The 25,889-nt window shown below is 29.8% G+C and overlaps 15 protein-coding genes across 15 annotated transcripts; 8 read left to right on the forward strand and 7 right to left on the reverse strand.

Annotated features, from left to right (window-relative positions):
* Positions 1 to 357: 357 nt before the first annotated feature.
* T551_02485 (ERMES complex subunit MMM1) lies at positions 358 to 1,410 on the forward strand (the record flags this gene model as incomplete). The annotated part of the gene is made up of 5 exons (XM_018374748.1): positions 358 to 363; positions 445 to 675; positions 717 to 812; positions 856 to 993; positions 1,039 to 1,410. The coding sequence occupies 5 exons, from the start codon at positions 358 to 360 to the stop codon at positions 1,408 to 1,410; spliced, it is 843 nt and encodes a 280-aa protein (XP_018228970.1).
* Positions 1,411 to 1,551: 141 nt separating this feature from the next.
* Positions 1,552 to 4,366, reverse strand: T551_02486 (uncharacterized protein; the record flags this gene model as incomplete). Its single annotated transcript, XM_018374749.1, has 10 exons — positions 1,552 to 1,659; positions 1,703 to 2,442; positions 2,486 to 2,661; positions 2,705 to 3,162; positions 3,206 to 3,421; positions 3,463 to 3,657; positions 3,700 to 3,985; positions 4,029 to 4,126; positions 4,170 to 4,267; positions 4,309 to 4,366. The coding sequence occupies 10 exons, from the start codon at positions 4,364 to 4,366 to the stop codon at positions 1,552 to 1,554; spliced, it is 2,433 nt and encodes an 810-aa protein (XP_018228971.1).
* A 212-nt stretch (positions 4,367 to 4,578) lies between these two features.
* T551_02487 (ubiquitin-related modifier URM1) lies at positions 4,579 to 4,992 on the reverse strand (the record flags this gene model as incomplete). The annotated part of the gene is made up of 3 exons (XM_018374750.1): positions 4,579 to 4,696; positions 4,744 to 4,914; positions 4,958 to 4,992. The coding sequence occupies 3 exons, from the start codon at positions 4,990 to 4,992 to the stop codon at positions 4,579 to 4,581; spliced, it is 324 nt and encodes a 107-aa protein (XP_018228972.1).
* Positions 4,993 to 5,081: 89 nt separating this feature from the next.
* On the reverse strand, positions 5,082 to 6,431 carry T551_02488 (uncharacterized protein; the record flags this gene model as incomplete). The annotated part of the gene is made up of 4 exons (XM_018374751.1): positions 5,082 to 5,420; positions 5,469 to 5,755; positions 5,802 to 6,348; positions 6,393 to 6,431. 4 exons carry the CDS (start codon positions 6,429 to 6,431, stop codon positions 5,082 to 5,084), a joined length of 1,212 nt encoding a protein of 403 aa, XP_018228973.1.
* Positions 6,432 to 6,730: 299 nt separating this feature from the next.
* On the forward strand, positions 6,731 to 9,593 carry T551_02489 (Elongator subunit ELP2; the record flags this gene model as incomplete). Its single annotated transcript, XM_018374752.1, has 10 exons — positions 6,731 to 6,901; positions 6,948 to 7,103; positions 7,148 to 7,638; positions 7,686 to 7,754; positions 7,802 to 7,872; positions 7,915 to 8,248; positions 8,292 to 8,538; positions 8,582 to 9,288; positions 9,331 to 9,432; positions 9,473 to 9,593. The coding sequence occupies exons 1-10, from the start codon at positions 6,770 to 6,772 to the stop codon at positions 9,591 to 9,593; spliced, it is 2,430 nt and encodes an 809-aa protein (XP_018228974.1). The 5' UTR covers positions 6,731 to 6,769.
* A 571-nt stretch (positions 9,594 to 10,164) lies between these two features.
* Positions 10,165 to 11,257, reverse strand: T551_02490 (uncharacterized protein; the record flags this gene model as incomplete). Its single annotated transcript, XM_018374753.1, has 6 exons — positions 10,165 to 10,250; positions 10,295 to 10,670; positions 10,709 to 10,840; positions 10,891 to 11,016; positions 11,069 to 11,157; positions 11,209 to 11,257. The coding sequence occupies 6 exons, from the start codon at positions 11,255 to 11,257 to the stop codon at positions 10,165 to 10,167; spliced, it is 858 nt and encodes a 285-aa protein (XP_018228975.1).
* A 355-nt stretch (positions 11,258 to 11,612) lies between these two features.
* Positions 11,613 to 12,736, forward strand: T551_02491 (uncharacterized protein; the record flags this gene model as incomplete). The annotated part of the gene is made up of 5 exons (XM_018374754.1): positions 11,613 to 11,757; positions 11,799 to 12,229; positions 12,277 to 12,368; positions 12,411 to 12,415; positions 12,465 to 12,736. The coding sequence occupies 5 exons, from the start codon at positions 11,613 to 11,615 to the stop codon at positions 12,734 to 12,736; spliced, it is 945 nt and encodes a 314-aa protein (XP_018228976.1).
* A 215-nt stretch (positions 12,737 to 12,951) lies between these two features.
* T551_02492 (uncharacterized protein) lies at positions 12,952 to 13,839 on the forward strand (the record flags this gene model as incomplete). Its single annotated transcript, XM_018374755.1, has 4 exons — positions 12,952 to 13,217; positions 13,258 to 13,407; positions 13,454 to 13,663; positions 13,710 to 13,839. The coding sequence occupies 4 exons, from the start codon at positions 12,952 to 12,954 to the stop codon at positions 13,837 to 13,839; spliced, it is 756 nt and encodes a 251-aa protein (XP_018228977.1).
* A 96-nt stretch (positions 13,840 to 13,935) lies between these two features.
* On the reverse strand, positions 13,936 to 15,588 carry T551_02493 (uncharacterized protein; the record flags this gene model as incomplete). The annotated part of the gene is made up of 12 exons (XM_018374756.1): positions 13,936 to 13,995; positions 14,039 to 14,245; positions 14,288 to 14,449; positions 14,492 to 14,554; positions 14,599 to 14,655; positions 14,700 to 14,807; positions 14,848 to 14,928; positions 14,973 to 15,139; positions 15,186 to 15,283; positions 15,336 to 15,396; positions 15,444 to 15,478; positions 15,542 to 15,588. The coding sequence occupies 12 exons, from the start codon at positions 15,586 to 15,588 to the stop codon at positions 13,936 to 13,938; spliced, it is 1,146 nt and encodes a 381-aa protein (XP_018228978.1).
* A 505-nt stretch (positions 15,589 to 16,093) lies between these two features.
* T551_02494 (uncharacterized protein) lies at positions 16,094 to 17,200 on the forward strand (the record flags this gene model as incomplete). Its single annotated transcript, XM_018374757.1, has 3 exons — positions 16,094 to 16,399; positions 16,449 to 16,544; positions 16,586 to 17,200. 3 exons carry the CDS (start codon positions 16,094 to 16,096, stop codon positions 17,198 to 17,200), a joined length of 1,017 nt encoding a protein of 338 aa, XP_018228979.1.
* Positions 17,201 to 18,074: 874 nt separating this feature from the next.
* T551_02495 (uncharacterized protein) lies at positions 18,075 to 19,760 on the forward strand (the record flags this gene model as incomplete). Its single annotated transcript, XM_018374758.1, has 7 exons — positions 18,075 to 18,105; positions 18,363 to 18,547; positions 18,595 to 18,678; positions 18,726 to 19,074; positions 19,118 to 19,311; positions 19,359 to 19,578; positions 19,627 to 19,760. The coding sequence occupies 7 exons, from the start codon at positions 18,075 to 18,077 to the stop codon at positions 19,758 to 19,760; spliced, it is 1,197 nt and encodes a 398-aa protein (XP_018228980.1).
* A 328-nt stretch (positions 19,761 to 20,088) lies between these two features.
* Positions 20,089 to 20,774, reverse strand: T551_02496 (uncharacterized protein; the record flags this gene model as incomplete). Its single annotated transcript, XM_018374759.1, has 5 exons — positions 20,089 to 20,158; positions 20,201 to 20,298; positions 20,338 to 20,470; positions 20,529 to 20,653; positions 20,709 to 20,774. The coding sequence occupies 5 exons, from the start codon at positions 20,772 to 20,774 to the stop codon at positions 20,089 to 20,091; spliced, it is 492 nt and encodes a 163-aa protein (XP_018228981.1).
* Positions 20,775 to 20,952: 178 nt separating this feature from the next.
* T551_02497 (uncharacterized protein) lies at positions 20,953 to 21,663 on the forward strand (the record flags this gene model as incomplete). The annotated part of the gene is made up of 1 exon (XM_018374760.1): positions 20,953 to 21,663. One exon carries the CDS (start codon positions 20,953 to 20,955, stop codon positions 21,661 to 21,663), a length of 711 nt encoding a protein of 236 aa, XP_018228982.1.
* A 147-nt stretch (positions 21,664 to 21,810) lies between these two features.
* On the reverse strand, positions 21,811 to 24,739 carry T551_02498 (mannosyl-oligosaccharide glucosidase; the record flags this gene model as incomplete). Its single annotated transcript, XM_018374761.1, has 13 exons — positions 21,811 to 22,023; positions 22,067 to 22,314; positions 22,359 to 22,412; positions 22,451 to 22,837; positions 22,934 to 23,133; positions 23,180 to 23,537; positions 23,579 to 23,618; positions 23,660 to 23,814; positions 23,857 to 24,040; positions 24,086 to 24,165; positions 24,214 to 24,255; positions 24,299 to 24,451; positions 24,508 to 24,739. The coding sequence occupies 13 exons, from the start codon at positions 24,737 to 24,739 to the stop codon at positions 21,811 to 21,813; spliced, it is 2,346 nt and encodes a 781-aa protein (XP_018228983.1).
* A 452-nt stretch (positions 24,740 to 25,191) lies between these two features.
* Positions 25,192 to 25,885, forward strand: T551_02499 (uncharacterized protein; the record flags this gene model as incomplete). Its single annotated transcript, XM_018374762.1, has 4 exons — positions 25,192 to 25,315; positions 25,373 to 25,549; positions 25,591 to 25,795; positions 25,843 to 25,885. 4 exons carry the CDS (start codon positions 25,192 to 25,194, stop codon positions 25,883 to 25,885), a joined length of 549 nt encoding a protein of 182 aa, XP_018228984.1.
* Between the last annotated feature and the right edge of the window lie 4 nt (positions 25,886 to 25,889).

The raw sequence follows: 25,889 nt of genomic DNA on the forward strand, positions 1-25,889 counted from the left end.
CGCATATATCAGGAAAAAAGACATACATAGTGTATTTTTCTGCACAGATTTGATTCTGAGACGCATATATTCTGAAACTATAGAATATACAACACAAAACTGAAATTTATATAATTTAGCTCTATATTTCAGTACAATAACGTGTATATTTCTATAAATTAACGTATATATTACTCCATTTTTGTATAGGCTGGATTGGTTTTTGGGTGGTTCAGCAGGCACAGCCAGTATTGGCTTTGTGCAGGGTTTTTTGGTGCGGAAAAGTTATTTTTTTACACAAAAATCTTATTTCAAAGGCTGGACAGTTTACAGTGTGGATTCTTGTCTGTATTTTTCTCAAATTCTTTGTTTTTTCAGATGTGCGTAAAGCAGGTGCTTTAAGATCAAGCCTGTGCAAACAGGTTTCGGAAAAAAACACGAAAATATCTAGTTAATGCAATATAGCTTCGGGATAAACAACCACCGCTTCATTCATCTGCATTGTCTCCTACAGTTGTGCATTTTTTGTCAAAAATATATGGTAATCTAACGACACACCCGGCTGAATCTTTGGACTGGCTAAATGTATTGATTGCACAAATAATGATGCAATTTCGGAGCAATAGAATGTTTAAAGAGGCATTGTTAGTTTATATGGACGGTATTTTGAATGGAAGAAGTAAACCGAGTTTTCTGGTATGCTTTATGTAGTAAAAACATAGAAATCATGGTAGCAGGGATATATTAAAGTAGTTGGTGTAAATCTTGGTGAAGATTTTCCGATTTGCAGTAATTGTCGTATTATTTCACGTACTGATATGTCTAATTGTCTTGTGGGTAACACTATATGGTTTTTTTAAGTAATTGAATTTATAGGATGCGGTAATGGATGTTAATTTTATTGATGAAATAACACTTAGTATTGAGACACAATTTATGCTGAATTATCCCAAGTATGAATTTGCTGTTTTGCCGATTGCACTTTCACTTTCAATTATTCGCTTTTCAGGAACAGTAAGTGTTTTAAATTATATATTTTATAATTGAAATAAAATTTAGCTTTCTATTTCTCTTATCCCATGTGAAAACCAGTCAGATATAACAAATATTGCAGCATTTGTTTTTTCATTTTCGCCTGATTTTCGATTGGATATGAATGTGCATTCATTGGTTGGTGCACGCTCAAAATTACAAGATATTCCCAAGATTTCTCAGTTTCTTGAATTTCGTATACGGAATTGGTTCATTGAAAAATGTGTAAAGCCGCATTTTCAGCGTATCAATATTCCAAATATTTGGTCAACAAAAGTAAACCAAACGAACGAATGCGAACAGATTTTCGTACAAGCTATAGAGAATATAAAAGATTCTTTTTCTGAAACGAATAAAACAACAAATACAAAATCAAAAATACATATCGAAAAAAATTAATTTATTAAAATATATCATAATACATATGCATACCTAATATACATCCTTTGTCTTATTTCAGACTATAAATATATATGGAGGTTTTGATATGTTATAAACTAAAAAGAAACTTTACAGATATATTATTTGTCTATATGTTAATTATATAACTCGATCTAGATTCTTTGCTTTTTCAAATATCTCTTTAGCATATTCATCTTGTATAATAGGTTCTAATATTTCAGAAAGATTTGATATTTCATGATGACACTATAAAAATTATTTTTTTATGATCTAACGTGAATAAATATACCTTTCGAACAAATTCTTCAAATAATCCTTTAACCCATTGAAGTTGCCATGATACTTGATTATCAGAAAATCCATTTTCCTGACAACCATTACTTTTTCCATGCAAATTCTTAATACGATCATATAGTTTTGGGAACATTTCAAATATTGCAATAAGAACATCCTTTTGATCTGAAAATACTTTTTTATAAGTCTTTTCATATTTCAACAAGTCTTCCGAATTATCATTCAAAAAAGTATCCGTATTTTTTAAATGTCTTTTAGTTTGTATTACTCTAGAATTTATTTTATCAAGAACTATTTTCATTAATTCCCAAATAAAGCCTCTATTAATATATTCAATATCAACATCCAAAAAAACCCATTCTATAATTGATACTATATTAATAATTGAATAATTTAAAAATTTATCTATAAGAGTTACAGCAATTCCTGGTTGATCTTTCCAAAATTTCATAATAATATCAATCGTTTGTCGACATGCTTTCTTACTTGCATTGCAGCGAGCTCGCAATCCTGGCAAATTTCGCTCAATCGTATTTAAAGCATTAGAAAAAGATTTTGCTCCTAAATGTAAAACACATTGTACTAAAGCCTTAAGCGCTTCAAATTGAGGATCTTCCTCGTTATTTTCAGCCGCTGTCTTTTCAATAATTTCAAGTGCAACATCCGTTTCTGATTGCTCTGTATTTACTTTCATTGTTTCAAGTAAAGTTTCAACTTCTGCAAAATATTTGGAATCTAAAAATATTAAATAATTTAGTCATAAAAATAAATAAACTACTTGGTAAATCATAGTCAAAATAAGGACCAGAAGGCTCTCCAGGTAATAATATATGATATGCCTGAGGAAGTGAATCCTTAATTTTAGAATAATAACTTAAACGGATTTCTTTTTCTATCGTTTCTCTTATAAACACTTTTTTAGGATGTGTTGAATCAAGTTCAAGATCAGATACCCTAAAAAAATAAATAACCAATACTTAAAATAGTTTATTTTTACCATTCATCCCATTTCCAACTGAAATTAAAATTACTTAAATGGTGAGAAAACCATGACCAAAACCTATACAAAATTTCGCCATTAAGACGCGGAAGTTCCTTATAAATATACCTAATTGTATATCCTAATGATGGTGCAAATCTTTTCGGAATTAATTTACAAAGTTCTATTAAAAGAGAATGATAATATATAGGACGCTGAAGAGGCTTAGGTAGTCGAAATAACCGTCCAAATATAGTTTCTAAGATAATATCCTCAGATTTCCATTCACTAAGGGTATTTATTTGATTATTTATTTCATTTAATGATTCAGAAACAAATAAATTAGGTGCAAAATAACATGATAAATCTGCAAGAAAACGTGCAGCTTCCTTTCTATTAAACTCCATAATATCAATAATATCCTCAACTACATCCCTAATAACCGAACTTGCTATGGTTTGAGAAGATGGAACAGTCTAGATAATGTAAATAGAATACTACCAATATATCGTAGGATACTTCAATTGGCTGATTAATAAAAATACGGAAAACTGGCCCTGGAAAGTAGCATCTTTCAGTATAGTAAAACTTTTCTGGTATAGTAATAGATGGCAAAATGAATTTGGGTGTATTTGCCAATTGCGTTTCAAATTTTACCCAGGGTCGTAAAAACACATTTATATTATATCTATCATTTTTTATATATTGGACTTGATCCCATAAATCTTCAAGGACCTATACATATTAATGCTAGCTTCAATATAGTTTTTCTTTACTCCTGAATCATGAGATGGATCAGTTTCTATGAATGGCTGCAATAAAGAAATATCAATAGATCGGTATTTCATATATGGTTCAATACGATCCATGTATGAGAAAAGTGTTTCAAAAACTAATGAATTTTCTGGAAAACGTGCTATTACATAAGGCACCGTTATAAGAAAGATATACGCCAGTTCATCTGCATAAGACTACATTATCAGAAAATATATTCATAACATTAGAAAATTTACGTCATTACTAAAAACACCTTTATCTGATATAATTGTATATATCTCGGATATACGTTGTGTCAATCCGTTTAGTACATGCATTACACCATCGCCATCAATCATAGATGTTGCACAGACAAGAAATCGTAAAATTAGTTTGAAATTCCTCCATTCCCCACTATCAAGAAATGCTTGTGCAGCTGTTGACATATACTCCACTGTATATTTTCCTATAGATGCTTCTTTTGTAGATGCAAGTGAAACAACGGTAGCCAAAAATGGTATTTTCATTGGGAGCTCAATAATACTATCTCCAATTAGATAATTTCTTATATATTCTGCTCAATAACTAATCTCTAAAAGTACTCAAAATGCCATTATGTAATGTTTCATCCTCAAAATCTGCTATCAAGATTTGTGCCACTGATTCAATATTTTCTCCATAAACCTGGAAAAAATTAAACAAAAAAACAGAAAAAGTATATAACTACAGGATCACCAAGCAAAAGCACATGTTTTCTTAGTAGATTCAGCACTGTTTCCTCCGTTGTATGTTGCACACGTTTATGGTTTTCTGATCCCCAATCGTCTAAAAAAAATTAGAAAAAAAAAGATATTATACTAAAATACAATTTCCCCTATATCTTTTACGTGTTCCGTGAGCATATTCCCGCTCATATGGTTCCATATTTCTATTTAAACCTTACTTTTATTTTAATGACGTCTGCTATCCTCGACGCCGAAACTCTAATCCGGGGAATCTTATAATTTGTATTGTCTAATTTAAAATTTGTAATAACAAATAACAAAATAGTTAAGAAGAAATGAAACAAGGAAAAATGAAAACAATGTATATTACGTAGAATATGTGTAAAAATTAACAAACGTTTTTTCTTTTAATTAACCACCATGTAATGTGCTAATAAATGTAATTTGATCTTTGGGTTGAATAATATATTGTGTTTGATTATTTAACTCCCAGTCTTCATTATTAATAAGAACAAGAATGCCAGGACGTCTATAAATAGTAAAAAAATGAAAAATATTGAAATGTAAGAAAAATACACAGTATTATCTTTGGTAAATAAGTCCTTTCGGGAATCTTGCATGAGATTTTGAGATAAAAAATGTATCAAATAAGCAATAGTTGGAGAAGAACCATTAAGCGCAGGATCGGCTAAGGATAGACTAATATGGTGAACACGTTGGTGGCCAAATAAAGTTTCAAGTCCTCCTCTAGTAAGAGATTAGTTGCAAGATGAAAAATAAAGAATTGTACGAAAATTCAACAACAACGTCTAAGGTATTGTCCATGAAAAAAATAGAGTCAAAATGATATCTGAATCAAAAAAAAAAAACTAAAAATGAAATAAAATGTATAAAAAAAAAATAAAGAAAAATCTTCAATATCGAAAGAGTAAATATAAATACCATGGAAGAATCAGAATAGCAATATTAAATATATCTGATAAAAGATGATATAATGCTTTTGATCGAAGATGTCGTGGTAATTGGTTATATCTGTCTGTATATGTTTTAGGAAGTTGTAACTCTTTTTCCATAAAGATATATCTGTACATAAACAAGAGAAATGATGTTATTACAAATGTCATTAAATAATATAAAAAAATAGAATACTGCTTTGGCAAAAGGCACATTTTTGTTTGAAATGTTTGTTCGTATGCTTTTTTTCCCGAAGGATTATATAGTGAAATAAGTTGTACACCAGGCTGGCGAATACCCTATAAGTAAGAAAAGGTTAGATAACTGATAGCTTGTATATATAATACCATAGCCATAGAAAAACTTTTAATGCTTCTTTCAATAACCGTAGTATCATATTTGTATACTGTATGTTTGACTTCACAAAAATCATGATCATCACCGGAAAAAACAGCAATAGGCCGTACATTTTCGAGAACAATAGTGGATAAGTTTGGAAGAATGACGTTTTGGTATTCAAATCCACGCTCTAATTTTATCGATGTATTTTTCTCTCTGTTGGGACCGCAAGGCGTGTTTGCTGGACGAAATAATGGAACATGAGATAATAAAATACGGGGATAATCCTGGTTATCTTGGATTATTAGATCCTTTGTTTCTCAATATCTAATGATACTTACATGTACGTTTCAAATCTTCTAATAATTGCTTTGTATATTTTGAAACTTGAGCATTAACAGTATTAGAAAGGCTGATTGTGTCTAAAAGTACAAAAGTATGGTTTCCTATTGTATAAGAAGAACTGGATTCGCCAAAATATGCCCGAAAACGGTTTAAACGTTTAAGTGTTACTCCATCTGAAAATCCTATATCATGGTTTCCTGGAAGTGTAGATATTACTTTTACTCCTGGAGGCTGAAAAAACACATCATCAAACCGTCTATATTCTTTTATCCATCTAGTCTTTTTTAATATTTTTTGTTCTTCTAAAGTAGAGATTCTGTACTTTTTCATTTCCAGATCTCTCCCACCATCCAATAAGTCTCCAAGGAAAATAAGTGATTGTGGATGTAGTTGATTATTTAAATATTTCCAATTTCTTTTCATATATTTATCCGTATAGAAGTTAGTCAATGCAGTTAATATAAAGCTACGATTATATGTTCCCTTGTCAACTAACTGAGGGTCTCCAATTAGTGCAACCCGATAAGGATGTGCTCCATTTTCCTATATCCATTAAACCACTCATTCAATAACATAGATAAATTTACCCAATTCTCCCATTGAGACCACATACAATGATTGACCATTTTTTTAAAAATACTCACTTCTCCATACCATAAAATGAAAAACCAAAATATAGAAATACATAACATTAGCTTTGTCCATTGCTTTATTTTTCTATAAATAATAAATTTTATTTCTTTGCATTTTTTAATAAAATCATTCAAAAAAATCTGAAAAAAAACATTAGAACGAATTAATATAGTACTCCTTATCATATTTTTTCCTTTTTTTTAAGAAAATAGCTTTTTCTGCTGAATTGACAGTTAAGAAAGATATGGTGAAGTTGAAGATTGATATCGATATTGGTTTCCATGGTAATACTTTTGGCAAAATCTTAACGACACGATTTTTCAAAATCACCATGGAGGAAGGTTTATGGGCAGCAATGATTAGTTCAGGATGCAATTCATCTCCAAATGTCTCAGACTGGAGTCCTTATTCAGGTCTTATTGCTTTTGGAACACATCAAAATGTTGCTTTGTACGATCCTTTTGTAAGTTTTTTTGAAAGACAGAAAAGTCTCTGATAAAAGATAAAAGAACGTTAATTGTAATGGAATATTTGAAACACTCATAGGACATACTGGATCAGTTACAGCTGTGCGTTTTTTTTGGGGGTTTTGTGATAAAAAAGAGGGAATTTTATCTGGATCATTAGATTCTACTGTTAAAATATGGAAAAAAAAAACAAATTGTGTAAGAACTGTTTTTATAAAAGAAAATATTCTTATGTATGAAAGTTTGAATGTGTATATACTATTCTTGAGCATAAGTCTCCTATTCATGTTCTTGCAACACTTGCTTCGTATATTATAATTGGTGCAACAGATGGCATGATATCGATATGGAAAATTAATGATTTAGATACATATGAATTATTCATAGATAATATTCAGGTAATTAATAGTGTTAATATGTATCCATTATCTATGTCTCTTCATGTTTTACCGAATACTACAAATATGTTGTTTACTGTAGGTGGCTCATCAAATCTTATTGATGTATATGTTTCTTCTATTGTAAATGGAAAATATGTATTTACATATATATCCTCTCTTGATGGACATAGTGATTGGGTAAGAAGCTTGGACATTACAGTTGAGCAGAAAACAGGAGATTTGCTTCTTGCAAGTGCCAGTCAAGATAAATATGTAAGGATTTGGAGAATAGCCCATATTTTTGTTTGTGAAAAAGGAGAAACTGCATCTAATGAGTTGAAAAATAATGATAAGTTATAAATTTTATTTTATAGTTATTTTAGTATTGATATGAACTTAGTGAAATTGATATACTTTTAACGAATAAAATATTTAATTTTTTAGTAGAAGAAGAAAATATTATACATAAGTAAATATATTTATGTTTTTTATAGTATATTAATCCATTGACTATAGATATTCAGTATCTTTTGATGCATTACTAATGGGTCACGATGACTGGATATTTACATGTTCATGGCATCCAAGTGAGTTTTGATTTATATATTACTTTCTTCTGAATATATTAGATGGAGAACTAAAGTTACTGACTGCATCAGCAGACACCTCTTTAATTATATGGCATCCTGATAATCATTCTGGAATTTGGGTTTCTTTATGTCGTGTTGGGGAACTTAGCCTTTCGAAAGGTTCTAGTACAGCTACAGGGAGTTTTGGAGGGTTTTTTGGAGGACTATGGGGTCCAAATGGTAAAGATATTGCTTGTTGGACTAGAAGTGGAGGGTGGAGAATATTTTCAAATATAAAAGATAATTGGATTGAAAGAATATCTATTACTGGGCATATGAAGGCAGTAAAAAGTATATCATGGAGTCCTCATGGAGAGTTTTTGGTTTCATCTAGGTTAATATAATTAGATATAATTGTCTTGCTTAATTTTTTCTAGTTTAGATCAAACTACTAGACTTTTTGCACCTTGGATTCGGCAAGATGAAAATGGAAAATTACAAGAAACATGGCACGAGTTTTCAAGGCCTCAAATTCATGGTTACGATATGAATTGCGTTAGCATGCTTGATACATGGCAATTGGTTAGTGGTGCTGATGAAAAGGTTATTCGAGTTTTTAATCCTATTAAACCTATTGCACGTTTAATTTCAAAACTTTCTAATATAAATTATGATAAGAAAATTGTATGTATTTTTTAAACATTTTAAAATTTATTAATTTTTACAGGAAAATCTTTCTGATGCTGCAAATGTTCCCTTACTTGGTTTATCTAATAAAGTTGCAGATTCTATAAATAATGTTTCAGAAAACAAACTAAATTCTTCTGACATTAAAGATACATTGAATTTTTCTGATAGAGAAGATTTTAAACAAAATATTATTGATTTAAAAACACCTCCTTTTGAAGAACATCTTCAAATGCATACACTTTGGCCTGAAGTTGAGAAACTTTATGCTCATGGATATGAAATTATAGCAATAGCATCTAGCCACGATAAAACCTTAATTGTCAGTACATGCAAAGCAACTACGTCAGAACATGCTGTTCTTCGTCTATTTAATACGTCTACATGGCAAGAAATTTTACCTCCATTATCAGCTCATACTTTAACTGTAACACGAGTTCAATTTTCAGAAGATGATAAATATATATTAAGCGCAGGAAGAGATAGAACTTTTGCATTATTTGTTAGAACAAGTGAAAAAAATATCTATAAATTAATAGAAACAAAAACAGCTCATTCAAGAATTATATGGGATTGTTGTTGGGCGCCAAAAACTATCGGAAATATATTTGTGACTGCATCAAGAGATAAGACTATAAAAATATGGAAATTTGAGACTGAGAAAACAAAATCTGAATGTCTTATTACTTTAAAATTTCCTGATGCAGTTACTTCTGTTGATATTTGTACTTATCTGATAAATTATTCGTAAGAATATTTTTACTTGTTTTATTTATTTATCTTTTATAGATGTTTCATGGCTGTTGGTATGGAGAGTGGAGCTATTGTTATTTTAAAATCTAATGAAAACGATATTTGTCAATGGAAAAAGGTATTTGATATTCCAAAAACGTATGTTTTTTATTATTAAAAAAAAAATTAATCTATTAAGGTTATTACCAGGAGCATCTATATCTCGACTTCAATGGCGACCTTTTTTAAAATTAAATACACATTATCTTGGAATTGCTAGCGAAGACCATTCTACAAGAATATATAAATTTAAACTTTGATTTTAAATATTTATTTCAATATTTCATATATATCTATAATTTATCACTTTTTTGAACATCACATATTTATTTAGATATATAAACTTGTCTTTAAAAGCGTAAATCTTATTATATACAATAATTATTGAAAACAACTTTGTTCTAGCAAAAACTAATATCATCGGCTTCAAAAACAAATAAAATTTAACATTTAATAAGATTTTTCAATAAAAATACTATCGATTCTTTATAAATTAAAGAATATTAAAAATTTACTTTTTTTATACTACTAATTTTGATACTCTTGATATTTATAAAAAATATTTGGATCATTCTAATTTTTTTAAAACTTTAATTACTAATATATTTAGAAACTACAATATAGAAACCAAATACCATACTAAACTTAATCTTCATAAACATCTGAAAGAATAATTTATAAATATATATTAAATTAGAGGACCGTATCTAAAATCTAAGTAACAAGATTCTAAAAAATAATATATTTAATAACTGCAATTTTAAACCCATAATAAAGCACATTACTATTCAACATAGATACAAATGAAAATATCAATATTAGAATAAAATATTATCGTCCAAAATTTGTAACAGGAGGGGGTGGTGGAACAGGATATGAATTCATCATAGAAGGAATACCTGTTGTAGCAGGTGGTGCTAAAAACACAATTATTTTTTAAAAAAAATAAAAAAATACATACCAAATCCTTGTGGGACAGCTCCTGGATAGCCCTGATATAGATAGCCCATAGAAGGCTGAGAAAATCCTGCAGGATTTGAGGGGACTTGTCCAGGATATCCTATTGGAGTTTGCCCAGTAAACCCTATAGGAAGAGCTGGAATGCCTGTAGGCTGTAAACTAACATTATTTTTACGAGCCTGTGATGCAAGCAAGCGTTCTGCTTGGTCTCCATGGCGTTCACCTTTTCCATCCTTTTTAAAAGCATAACTAACAGAAACAGACTTATTCATAAGAAACTGATTGTTCATCCCCTCTATAGCTGCATCTGCAGCTTCAAAAGAATCAAAAGAAATAAAACCAAAACATTTGGATTGTCCGTTATCATCACGAGCAATCTACATATTAAAAACACTTTAAAATGCAAAGGGCTCACCTTTGGAGGAGCTACCAACATCCCAAAAACACTAAAAGTATCATATAACACTTTTTCATTAACCAATGGATCAAGATTCCCAACAAACAACTCAGCACCTATTTCAATCGTATTTTTCTTATCTGCACTTGCCTTCCAGAACCATCAATTACATCCAAACAAAAACTAAGCAGAAATAGTACCTTATTTACACGAATAGGCTTTCCATATAGTTTAATCTGATTCATAATACGACATGCGTAATCTGCGTCTTCTACGGTTAAAAACTCACAGAATCCAAATCCCTGATGTGTCTGACTAACTCTGTCCTTAAAAATATCAATTCTGAATGAATATTCTATCATTAAAGCAAAAATTTACTTTTGGTAAATGAACATTAACAACTGGTCCACATTGAAGAAAAAGCTCCCACAAAATAGCATCAGTAGTTCTTTCATCTAAATTACCAACTAATAAGCAGTTAAAAACATGTTTAAGTCTTTTTTAAAGACTTATTCTACCATAAATAGTTGCTTCTTGATTACGTTCATCAGCCTTATTAGTTGCCATTTTTTAGCCGTTTTTTTGCACCAAAAGCTACAAAAATAAAACTATGGAATATATACACATAAAAAAACGTAAATTTAAGTATAAAAGCTTGATTAAACACTTTTTAGTCGGATAATAAAATAATTTCTTAATTTCTTTATGAAAATCTGATTTAACGGAAATATTGAAAAATGACCAAGAAATTAAATAAATAAAGGTAAAAAAGATAATATTAAAGGATAAGAGTGTAGATATATAGAAGAACATATGGACGTCGTATTGAATATTTTTGGTATGTTTTTTTCTGTTTTTTTCTATCAAACATAATGTTTTTTATTTTATCAAAAAAATTGTTAAGCAAGAATACTTATTTTTTATGATAGATGATTATATTTTAGACGATTTATATGAAAATATAAATAAGAAATGGCCATTCAAGTTATTTTTTACAAGTGTTTTTAGCAGATTTAACCTTTTTACTAATATTTCATTGGTTCATCGTGATACTGTATATAGACAGGGTAAATTAGGAAAAAACAAGGTGTATGATCTAATGGTTTAGCTATTTCTTTATTTTTAATTACATGGGTTTTTGCTATGATATCATATTTTTTATTTTCAACACTTTCATATCTTTTTATTTTTGATAAACTAACAATGAAGCATCCGAGATTCCTAAAAAACCAGATACGGATGGAAATAGCACAGTCATTAAGAGCAATGCCTTTGATGACTCTGTTTACAACTCCTTGGTTTCTTGCAGAGATCCATGGATTTTCAAAAATATATGAAAACCCTTTGAAATATGGCAAGTTGTATTATATAATTCAGTTTCCTCTTTTCCTAGTTTTTACGGATGGTCTTATATATTTAATTCATCGTGCTTTGCATCATCGTATTCTTTATAAAAGACTACACAAGTCTCATCATAGGTGGATTATACCAACACCTTATGCTTCGTATGCATTTCATCCACTTGATGGATATTTGCAGGTATGTGCTTACGATATTACGCTTTTTAATGTCTTATTATTAATTAGTCGGTCCCTTATCACCTTTTTCCTTTTATTTTTCCTCTTCATAAGTATGTCTATCTCGGCATGTTTATTTTTGTTAATCTATGGACAATTTTGTATGTATATTTCTTCTTTTGAAAAATATAACTTATTTATAGAATCCGTTTGTCTTTCTTTTTCATATATTTTTTAAACTAACAAATATCTTCTAGATGACAGTGAGTTTGTAACACTCAATCCTGTAATTAATGGGTCTGCTTGCCACTCCATACATCATCTCCTCTTTAATTATAACTACGGACAATTCTTTACTTTATTTGATCGTTTAGGCAAATCCTACAGAGTTCCTGATGTGTTTATGGTTCATCCAGACAGAAAAAAAGAAAAATCTTTAATTGATGCTCAAATAATTGCAATGGAGTCCATCCAGCAAATTGTAGAGGGTAAAGACGATCGTACATATATTATTGATAAAAAAACATAACGTCGCTTTTTATTTTTCTCTTTTTAAAGAACAATTATTAATATTGAATAAATTCATAATGGCATGTTTTTGGCTATACTTTTTATGTTTTTTTTTTTTAAAAAATATTTAATGTATTTAGCATATTTTAACATATTTTAACATATTTGACATACATGATTTTCATAATATTAACATCGATATATTCGATATCGAAAATTTTAACCCTTTGTAAAATGGCAGATCTTCTAACAGGGCCTATTAGAGAGGGAAACCGGGGTGGACACGGCCTTTTCCGCTGGGAAAACGTTAAAGAAGACAAATACCGTGAAAATTACTTAGGCCATTCACTCCGTGCACCAGTTGGACGCTGGCAAAAAGGCCGTGATCTTACATGGTATGCAAAAGGCAAAAAAGAGGCTGAAACAATATCCCGTGATGCACGTGCAGAGGAAATACGGAAGATCAAAGAAGCAGAAAAAGATGCACTTGCTGAAGCTTTGTAAAAACTCACCATTTACCGGTTAAAGCTGACTTTACAGAGGCTTTGAAGTGGAAAAAAAAAACACTTCAAGTGCAACTGCCCAGGAAATTGCAACTGCCATACACCGTACAGACAAAGAAGCAGAAGTAAGTGCTATTGACACTGCAATGAGCCAGGCAAATCCTGCTGAAGGCCTTGGATTTCGAACGTATATTGCTTGTTGGTGGTTGAGGTCACGTGACTTATAGATATAGAAAAGCAGCCCGGCACCATTCTCCACAGTCAATGGAAAGAAGCACTTTAAACAAAGAAAAATACGGGAAAGGATTCGATACATATTCGTATGAAAGTATCCAGGGCCAAAACCAGCGAGACTCGCGGAGAAGCAAACGGGATAGAACACCCCATAGCCGCCATTATAGACGTCGTGAGCGTAGTCGGGAGAGGAGTCCAGGTTATCATGGGTACAATCGGTATCAGGGAAGTCGTAGCTCACGCCGGAGCCCTTAGGCATGAATTAAGACGAGGTATTTGTGATGGGAATTCTCGTTTCGGTGCAAAAATATGCACCAGGAATGATCTTTATGATATGATCGCTTGGGAAGTCAAGAAAAGGGATTTTCTAGTGAAAATTAGATAAAACTAAAATAAATCTTATTTTACATTAGCAGGGGTACTCATGAAATATGCGTATAACAGCTTAATAACACTCATGTGTGCAATGATGAGAATATCGTTATTTTCTCTCTCGATTTCCAGAATGACAGACTCTAGTCGGAGGCCTAGATCGTGCAAGCTCTGTGCTAGTTGATATATATAGATAGATATGGAGGGCCAACCTCTCCGCGAGGAAAGCGGTGTGTATATGGGTTTTCCTGGTAGAGACGGAACTCAGTAGGATATTTTTCTTCTATTTCTTCCATTGTCATGTCCTCAACAACACCCAGGTTAACTTGTCTTAAGAGTGGTCGTTGATCGACAACGTATCCTTTATTTTCAAGAAGACTGGTTATATGGCACATTTTGCATAAGATAGGCGTCCAAATCTGTAATTAGTTAGCAAGATTATCAAGGAGTGGTAGGAAAACAGTTAGGTCCTTAGCATTTTTATTTTTACCAGTATTGGCCTGACTTTGTGTTTCTTCTCGGTCCTTTAACAATGTATATACAAATGCAGATGCATATTGATGATCTTCTCTATTTACGCAGCTTTTTCTGGAATTGATATCATCATGTAAAGAATCACATATCTTATTATATTTAGTTATTAGAAATACGCATGTAAATATTACACTAGCAAAATAAATGGCTCTTGGTTTTACGTGTATATTCATTAAATAAAATATAATCCGTGACTAAAACACTATAAATATAGTAGCTTTAGGTATTTCTAACATACGGGTAGATATCCGATATTTGCATTATTAATTATTAATTTTTGACATAAATTTATAACCTATATAAATTATTAAATCTATTATTAAAACAAAAAATACTAACTTTAATATAACTTAAATCGTTTTCTACAATGGTTTCGTAAAAAGGTATTTTGTTATTAATGCGTTTTAAATAATCCTCAACAGCGTCTTCAGGTTTCCAACTGATATACTAAAATTATTTAGAAAAAAAATAATAAATAACTTTTTACATCTGGAGATGATATTCTCAAACATCGTACATTCTCTTCAATTATTTCAGGGTCATCGCAAAGAGATTCTATAAAAAGAGACTAGTTTTTTCATCAACAAAGTGTAAATATAATAGTCCAAATACTTGAATTCCCTTTTCTGAAAAAAAAGAAGCCCAAAAACGGCGATCTGATACTCTTGGATTTGCTGCATCATAAATAGCAATTTGCCCGTTTTCATCGAAAAATTTTATTATATCTTTTTTACAACATGAAAGTACTGAATTACGAAACTCCTTCATTTTTTCCGAAGCTAATTACTATCAAGTCAAGCCAATCATTTTTATTTAAAAATATACGGTTGACATAAAAATAATCCTCAGGCAAAATTTCTCCTTTCTTAAGGTTTTGTCGTCTATAATCTCCTAAATGAAAAACATGGGTTTTAACACCAAGCCTACATATTTGGCCTTAACCAAAAGATAATGTATATCATAAATATCAAATACCATAACAAATATCGGCAAAGAGATACTGAAAGATGTGTTTTTCCGCGTGCAGGAAGCCCAACTATAAAAAAATAAATCAATTCATTATTAACAATAAATATAAATTACCCATAACAATTCCAATTTTCCCTGCATTGAAAAGACTTAAATAAGCAGTTAATTTCTAGGATCAAAAATTGGTTCATATAAGAACACATATGTCTTACTTTCCACTTCCTATTGAACTCATTTGTGTCACTGATGATTCTTGCATATTAATGCTTTTTTCAAAATGATTAACAAATTTATTGACAAATATATAAAGAATTTCTTATTTATAAGAAAGTAATATTATAATATATATTATTTTAAAACTTTTTATGATACAATAGGTTAACCAGTGTTAATAGAGATTTAAAAACTTACTTACAATCAAAATTCTTCAAAAAAAAGTATACTGACATATATTATTATAAAGTACAGTTTCTGTACTTAAAATACTTAAAAATATTCTTTATTCTTGTCTTTTTTTTAAAAAAATATTTTAATAAATATTTAGAGGTTAAATCGTATTAACGTCTATCATTTATTAACGTTTGTTAAAAGTCTACAATCATATAAAAAACTAAATACAAAGGTAAAAAAGATTATTTTGAAAGATTTTTTAAATAGAATAAGAGGCAGCTTTTGGATCTAACACATACTTTCTTTTTTCCCAGAAAAAACTTCTAAAAAGAAGAAAATTTAACAAACTCGTCAAAACTATTCATATATCAAAAATGGATGAAAAAGGATGGATGAAGACCTTTCTTCAATTTAAAGAATATATTAAAACCAACATTGAAGCATTACGTGAGATTCGTGGGTCTTTACAGCTTTCAAATCCAGGAACAGTTGAATATTTGTCTCGAGAAGCTCAGCAAGATGTATTATTAAGTCGTATGATGTTTACAGGAGCAAGAGCAGATCTAGGGAAAGTATTTTCATGCAAAGATGACATAACATTCCAGACAACACATTCATTTTCTATGGGAAGTCAACAGTTTCCTTTGTATAGTTTTGGAACAGTTTTTGGAACAAAAAAAGTGATTTGATATTATTTAAACACAAATAATATCATTAATTGTATTTTAGTTTGTTGCAACTGGGAATATAGATATGGACGGACAGTTGTCCATGCGGACGAGTTATCAATGGATGCCCCAATTGACAAGTAAAATTCAGATGCAGGTAAAAAATATATGAAATAGTTGAAAGTGCTAACAAAATAGCTAACTTCCATGGCTGGACAATCTGTTGTACAGTTAGAACAAGATTATCAGGGACCTGATACAAGTATTAATGTAAAATATATGAATCCGTCTTTTTTAGACAATGGATTAACCGGTATTGTTGTTGCCAGTTTTCTTCAAACAATCACACCAAAATTGTCACTGGGAATTGAAGGTGTTTATCAAAAGCCTCCTTCTGCTGCTGGGCCCGAAGACACAACTCTAAGTTACCTTGGACGCTATGTTGAAAAAGACTGGATTGCTACTGCCCAAATAGCATCACAGGGTATCTATTCCTTAACATATTGGCGTAGACTCTCTCCAAAAGTTCAAGTAGGTGCAGAGTGCCAGCTCGTAACTGCATCTCCTCCCATTGCTCCTCTTGGTGTTATCAAAAAAGAGGGTATCACTGCCGTTGGTGCAAAATATGAGTTTATGAATAGCGTTTTTAGAGGACAGATAGACACTGCTGGAAAAGTCTCCTGTCTTTTTGAAAAACGTTTAGCAAATGCACTTATGTTTACATTTTCTGGAGAATTGGATCATCCTAAAAACTCTGTCAATATCGGTGTCGCTATTACACTTGAAAACAATAATAGTCGTAATGAACAATAATAAAAACGTTTTTTTTGTCAAATTAGTGTCAATCTTCATCTCCGACTCGTTATTTATATTATCTAATACTTTATATTCTAATCTTTACCTCTTATACCTTAACCTAGCCCTAATTATATATTGAAACCCTAAAATATAAGTTAGGGTTAAGCCCTCGTCAGGTCCCGCGCGTGTCCCTTGAGGTTAAGTGAAAACGATCGAGAATTCGACATTTGAGAAGACAAAAAATACATCAGATAGTGCAGCATACGGGTCGATTAGGAGTTTATTTAAAAGATTAGAGTAGATTTTAGTTATATTTTAAGTATTTCAAGTGAGTTTAGTGGGTGATTTGTGAAATAGCATATTAAAAAGAAAATAGCAAGAAAACAGCATATTATAGTAAAATTTGGAGAAAAAAAAAAACGAATATCAGGGTATAAGGAAGGAAATATAATAGAATTATTAGATTTACATGGATAGAGGCGTCTTTTCATATTTATAGAAGCATTGGAGCATATATTTTGTAGATACAGCAAACAGAGAAACGTAGTACATATAATAGATATATCCAAACATATAATTGAGTGAGGGGGTCTGCAGAGTATAGATAGTTTATATTTGTTTTTGTGGATTTACTTTTGTAAATTTACTTTTTACATGATGCTTTATAGGTATTAAATGGTGTTAGTGCAGAAAACAGCTTTAAAACAGGGTTTAAGAGTCATACAAGCACGAGATACGAATTGGAATTAATTGGATCATATATATAATTGGATAATATATATACAAAAATAGCTGAAACAACTGCTTTTTATATATTAATACATATAAATATAATAATTGGACGGTATACGTAGACGAATAGTTCGTCAGTGTGCGTATACGTATTGGGATGCACGAAACGTTACAGGGTTTAGTGTTTGGTAAACAAATATAGGTTATATAACAGAGAACGAGGCGTTGATGGGCGTCAGACGAGGAGTAAAGGGTTATTTGTGCAGATATAAGTATAAATGAGCTTGAATTGAGTCTGGAATGGGATTAAATTAAGCTTAAAGTGGACGTGGTGAAAGTATTTTAATATAACATAATTGCAGACAGTGTGTTAGCTGACAGCTTTAAAAACGCCTCGTTTTCTGTTCAGTTGGGCTGACAGGATTCTTTTATTAATATGTGTTAGATCCATTTAAAGTTATCAAACAAGAGAACGTTCATTACATACATGACGGGAAAGTACGTGAACTTAATTATACATCGTCTAGGATTGTAGGGAGTGGATCGTTTGGTGTTGTTTTTCAAACACGGTTAATTGATACAAATGAGGATGCTGTTATTAAGCGCGTTTTACAAGATAAACGGTTTAAAGTAAGAATAATAACAGTTAGAATTATGTTTACTTATTTTTCTTATAGAATCGTGAACTTCAAATTATGCGTTTAATTCGTCATCCCAATATTGTAGATCTTAAGGCTTTTTTTTACTCAAATGGTGAACGTGTACGAATTTTTTCTTTCTGTTAAATTTTTATTAAAAATTGTATTAGAAAGATGAAATTTATCTTAATTTAGTACTTGAATACATTCCAGAAACAGTATATCGTGTATCTCGAAATTATGCCAGGCGCAAACAAACAATGCCACTTTTTGATATTAAACTTTATATTTATCAGCTTTTTCGTTCTCTTGCATATATACACTCTCAAGGCATCTGTCATCGTGATATTAAACCGCAAAATCTTTTACTTAATCCTACTATAGGTGTTCTTAAGCTTTGTGATTTTGGTTCTGCTAAAGTTCTTGTTGCTGGAAAACCCAATGTTTCATATATTTGTTCCCGTTATTATAGAGCTCCTGAGCTTATTTTTGGTTCAACAAATTATACAACTAAAATAGGTTTGTTTTCTTTTCCCTTACAAACATATTTATATGTTTCTAGATATTTGGTCCACAGGTTGTGTTTTAGCTGAATTGATCTTGGGTCAGCCTATTTTTCCAGGTGAATCTGGTATTGATCAGCTCGTTGAGATTATTAAAGTATTGGGTACACCAACACGTGAACAAATTAAGACAATGAACCCTAATTATATGGATCATAAGTTTCCACAAATCAAGCCTCGTCCTTTTAGTAGGGTATATATTTTTTATACTTTTTTGCATTTCTATTTAATCATATTTAGATGTTTCGACGAGGAACTTCAAATGATGCCATTGATTTGATATCTCATCTTTTAGAATATACGCCAAATTCTAGATTTTCTGCTATTGAAGCTTTAACACATCCTTTTTTTGATGAATTAAGGGATCCTAATATATCATTGCCTGATCCATCTTTTTCTGATGATGATGGCTCTATGGTGATTCGAAAATTACCACCTCTTTTTGATTTTACTGAGCATGGTATTATTTATACATTTTTAAATAACATTGATATTTATTGTTTTCTAGAATTATCTATTCGTCCTGATTTGATTGAAAAATTAGTCCCTTCACATGTGATTCCTGAGTTTAATGCAAGAGGTATTGATATTTATAATTTCCACCCAGTATCGTTAGAAAAAGCACGAATAAAACTGGATTAACAGATATCTAAAAATATATAAAAATATTGTATCTCGGATAATTTTGCATTTATTTTAAGAATTTTTTTTAATGGATAGCATTTGTAAATTTTTTGACATACTTTAATGTATAGTGTTATACATTTTCTCATGTACTGGATATTTAGATATATCTTTAGTAACATCTATGAATATGGCGAAATATTTTAAGTTTTTTTCTCTTAATATATCATGGGATTTATTAGTGTCTTATTAAAGTGACTTTAATCAATAAAAACATGAATTATTGTTAATGTGTAATTATTATGTGTACAAAATACATTTTATTAATGCTATTATTGTTCCCTTTTTAGCTTAATATAAGATTATAGTGATACTGATTGTTTTCATGATTTATTGTTGCCCAAAGAATAATCGTACTACAAATATTTATATAAATTTATAGTTCTTTTTTAATTTACCTTAACATAACCAAAACATTTGCAATCATATTTTCAATACCCATGTAAAGCACTTTAAAGGAATAATTATGTATAACGTATTTAAGAATAAGTACGGTCTGCATTGGTCAGCTGTTAAAAATACAAAAATATTTTACCAAAGATCCAGCAAGACCACTAGCTAAAAGTGAAAACCCAAGAAATAATAAAAATCTTGCTTTTCTGACTATATTGTACCCGGTATATATAAATGTATTTGAAATCAATCTATTCTTGTCTATAGAATTGATACTATCCTGATGTTAGAATGAATATAATTTTTTTTAAAAAAATTATTATATAAATTTACATTATCATTCCAAATGTTGACAAAACACAAGGAACCCAATCAACTAAAGTAACATGAACATTTCCTGTGTTAACAATTTTACTGTATATAGCAGAGTCGATAAAAAACCACCAGCCCAAGGAAAACTAAAACAGAGTATTAATATCAGAGATTTTAACAGTTTCTTAGAGAAAAAATAACTAATGCTCCCGAAACATAAACTCCAATGTCTCTAAAGTGTGTTCCAATAGAAAAAGTGTTATCCATATGTATTTTTAGCCGTTTTTTAAAGAAAATACTATTATATTTATATCAGATTTGTTTTTTATAAGAAAAAGCATAAATATTTGAGTTTTCATACATAAAACGCCTTAAAATTAATCCTATAGAACACTGAAATTTTGATACGTTTTTTTGTCGTTATAGATAACTGAACATCTTAAAAATGCAAGAAAATGATACTCTAAAATCTAATGAAACAGATGAAGATTCACTTAAAAAAGCAGTTGAAATGGTTTTTAATGAAGTCTATATTAAAATTGTTCCAAATAAATTTTTTGAAGATCAAAATTTGATGAAATTTGATGAAAAATTCCAAAAAGCTATTTCTTATATAACAACACCAAGAAATTGTTCAGAACCTGTACATAAGATTTCTTCAAGAAAAAACTCCTTTGTTGGTTGTGTATTTGATGATCCAACTGTTCTTTGGGGCGGCAAAAGCCGCCCTGTTCAAAGACGCAAACGTCATTTAGAGGACGGTAAAAAACAGGCATTGGTGTCTCAGCGGGCATCAAAACAAGATGGCCGACGTTCTAGGGCTAAATCAGTAGATCACGGTGTATTTTCAAGGCCAAATATGTATGCTTCTAAGAAAGGGCCAAGATGGCAGAGAAATAATTCTTTGTCTAAGTCATTTATACGGAATAAAAATTTTCAATGTCTACCTATTGTCCCAGATATAACAGAAGTGATTGTAAATAGGCGTAGAAAAAGCCAATACATGTTGTATCAATCTTGTCGTAAAATTAATTTAGATCATTTATGGATGATGCATTGGAAATTGAAACATAAGAAAAAAGTAAATAAAAAATATTCTACAAGACATATACTGTTAAGGATGTTGTTAAAAGGTCGAAATAAGAAAAATAGTTGATAATTTTTGAACTGAATAATTAATACATTACATAAACAATTAATGGTTTTTAAAAGATAATACCCTTAAATTCAGTTTTTATAAATCAGAATGAACATAAATAGCATTAATGTATAAGGACTTTAGCGGTATATATATTATTAGATTTTAATATTTTTCAGATAGAATGTTAACGATTAGGCTTGTCCATCCGGTAAATCCCTTTGTACGTTGACCAACTCCTGATGTTTGATTGTACTGTTCCCATACGAAGTTAGTGCGTTTCCATTCATTAAATACCGTATTAACTAAATTCATTCTCAGTTCATTGTATATTTTTTTTGCTTTTTCTTGATATAAACCAGGTGTATTAATGTAATTCTAAGATGTACGTCAAAAAATGATTAGAAAGTTATATTTTTACTTTATATAAACTAGAAAGTGCCATGTAATTGATGTTTATCCAAACAGGGCCTCTCCAGTAATTTTCATCTTTTTCAAAGTATGGATTTTTAGTTGAAAGACTTCTGAGCCCATACGGAGACCATAAATGGTCTGGAGAATACATTATATCCAGTAATTTATCAAGGTGTGATGATGATGCTGGTAAAAGGCCCGTTAAGAGAGGAAAAATAGTAATATAACCAATATGGCATTCATGGATACTCGTATCTGATAAAATTAATTATTTTCTTATATTTGTAGAAAATTGCAACCTTGATTTATTGTAGAGTCACAATATGCATTTTGCTCATCATTCCAATGCAAATCTATTTTATTAAAGTTAGAAAAGAATAAAGGATTTTACCATCAATATTTTTAATAATTGCTTTTTCAATAATTATATATTCTTCCACATCTTTTTTATAACCAATTTTTTCTGCAATTGATTTTAATGTTTTTGTAAAAAGTCCCATCCATGATAACAAATCTAAATGTAATTCTCCATTATGAGGATATGGTCTTGGATAATCATCTAAACCACTAGTAAAACAATGTGTAGAAGTACACCCTTGCCATCTATAGCCTTCTTCAAGAGAAAATGCTTGTCTATTCCATTTTTTTATTTCACCTTTTTGAGTTCTTCTATACCAATTATATTGACGACGAAGAAGAGGATATATTTTTTTTAAATAATCAATAGCTAATTCTGGGTATTTTATATATTTAGAATATATATTTTCTTGTGGATCTTCTAAAAATTATCAGTTTCTTAAAAGTAAGAAATCTAAATTAAAATTAACCTTGATTTATTAAGTTAATAATGAACATATTTCAATAAAATACTAACCAGTTTCATTTTTACTATGATTTAATTTTTCAAGAAAAGAAACTATAGGTAAAACCATAGTTGGTGGATTAGCATAATGAGAATATTGAACTATAAATTCTTTAGGTACTTTACTTCTAGCTTCATCACCAAGTATTTGCTCTCTAGCAATCCATCCATCATCATCCATTAAAGAAAGCCAACTTTTTATTATTTCAAGACTATGTAATATTTAGTAATAATGTTAATAAATTGTTTATAAATTACCTTAAATCATTATCCCAAGACCCAATAAGTAAAAGATGAAACCCTTCATCCCAATAAAATCCCCTTGGAAAGAAAGACTTATTAGGTGTAGCTGTAAATAATGAAAATGGTCCTTCTACCTGCGGAGATTTTTCTAAATTATATTCTTGAAAAGTTTCTTCATATTCATAAATGTATGATCTATCAACAATAGAATCACCATAAAAATAGCCTATATTCCCTAAAAGATTTGAAAGAAGGGTTTGTGCAAATTTTGTATATTTATTTGAATTAAATGGATATGTAAAGGGAAATATTTTTGCAAATCTTTTTTTAAATAATTCTGAATTAGAAGTAATTCTATTTTTAAGCTGATGACCTATAACAGTTAATATAATCTTAATTTAAATGTATTGTTACTAGTTATAGGGTCATCTAATGAAGAATACAATATATCAAACTACTTAGAATTACTAAAATATAATTATTTTATAAATATACTTCAAAAGATCCTTGAAATATTTTTTGAACAAAATGAAGGTTTCCTTGCCCATCTATATTTGGTAATGTGTAAAAAAGAGCAGGAGGTGGAATATCTTGATTATATTTTTGATAATTGTTTTCTATATTTTTATCTATAGTAGAAAGTAGCAAATCTTAAAATTTGTTATTTTGTATAATGCTCATATATTTAATACCTTTTGCCATCCAAATATTTTCTTTAGGTACCATCATACTAAAATACATGGATCGATTAAGGTGTTTTTCATTTGCAATAGAATGATTATATGATGGATATATATTTGTATTAGGGCCTTGTGTGATCTCAATGGTGAATTTCTTTGATGTTTTGTCACTCAGAATTACACTTCCTTTGATTCCCTAAGTTATTTTAGGTATCAAGAACCAGAAACAATTAAATTTTACATGTTTTTCAAGTTTAGAATCCAATTTTATTTCATTTTCATTGGATACTACATAAAAAAAAATAGATGTTTTGGAACCAGCTATAATACAGTAAATAAAAAGATAAAATATAATTAGTAAAGATTTACCTTTTTTAGGTTTTCCTTTAATACGCAGACCCCAGTTTCCAGCTATTATATATTTAAAAAAATACTTTTATATAAGAAATGTTACCTTGTTTCTCTGTATACACTTTAACAAATTCGGTCACAATTTCAATATCTATATCTTTATCTTTTATAATTTGACGGCCACCTGTTCTCACATCAAATTCTTGCCATCCATACATCTCCATATTGTCATTCTGTTCACAAGTATGCCTTATATCTAATAGATTCATCATATTCTTATATTTCTTATAGACATATCTCTTTAGAAATTACCCCATATTTGTATGTAATTATCTAATCCTGCCCACATTATACCAGCCAAGATTGCTTTTGGATCTCGACTTCGAATTCCCATATAAAGATTTGGCCGATAAGGACCCCATAAAAGTGATGTATTTGCTGCTATTTCTGCTTCTTCAATTAATCCATTTCTTGTATTTTCTGATCCAAAAACTTTAATGCATTGTTTTAATAATAAAAACCATATAACAAAAAAGCTTTTCATTAAAAAACTATCAAATTCAATTTAACTATAACTAAAAACAATATTATACCTCCAAAATATTCAATTTTTCATATGTTTTTATTAAAAATATCTATGGTTTTCTCTATATTTTCTCCACTTTTTATTCAACGATGTCGATAAGTTAAGCTACCTTTAAAGTAGATTAAAACTAATGATTTATACATAAGAAACAATTTTATATTCTTTAGTTCATTTCTTTGTTTCAAATAAATTTCCTTTGTTTCTTTATCTTGTTTTTTTCAGCTTTTATGAATTTGTTATTTAGAAATTAAACAAATTGATTTTTCACATTTTTTAATTCTTTTTAAGATTTTTTACAAGTATATATATATTTAAAAAGCTTTTCTATAATAAATTGTTATGTATAGATAAATATATTTTCTTACAACTGATAAAGTGTCGACGTCGACAAGCCAACCTCACAAAAAACGATGACGCAAAAATACTCTTCAAAAGATAGAAAAAGAAGCTCTTCTAGGCACAGGAATCGTTCTAAATCTCCAGACTATAGTGAAAAACGTCACCGTTCAAGGGATAGATCACAACGTAGCGAAAGTCCGTGAAAAAACCGTTTTTTTTAAGATAAATAAGCTAAGTTGATGTTTTTTGTAGAAAGAAAAAGTAGAGAGCGTTATTCTGACAGTAGAAGAAGAAGAAATGATACATCTAGTCGTTTTGGTCGTAGATCTCATGCACGTCATCGAAGTGATTCTTCTATAAGTACAGATCGACGTAGTGAGTCACCGTCACAGACATATAGAAAGAACACTCATTATTCAGCTTCTCGAGGTTAAAACACTATTTCATATTTTTTTATTCTTAGTGTACAGATGATTCAGCATTCTTGAAACCTGACACAGAAGCATCTAAAGACTCATGGATAGATGATATTGACCGCCAGACGTCACAGATGGCAAAAATGCTTGGATTCTCTGGATTTAAAACAACTCATCAGCAAAAAGTTGAGGGAAATGATGTTGGTGCTGTATATAAAGTTAAACCAACAAAATATCGACAATATATGAATCGAAGAGGGTAATTAATTTAAAATTATGTTCTGGTTATCTAAAGCAGTTTTATAGAGGATTTAATAGACCATTAGATACTGATACACCAAGACGATAAATTT

Source organism: Pneumocystis jirovecii, assembly GCF_001477535.1.
Source record: "Pneumocystis jirovecii RU7 chromosome Unknown supercont1.11, whole genome shotgun sequence".
Taxonomy (NCBI): Eukaryota; Fungi; Ascomycota; class Pneumocystomycetes; order Pneumocystales; family Pneumocystaceae; genus Pneumocystis; species Pneumocystis jirovecii.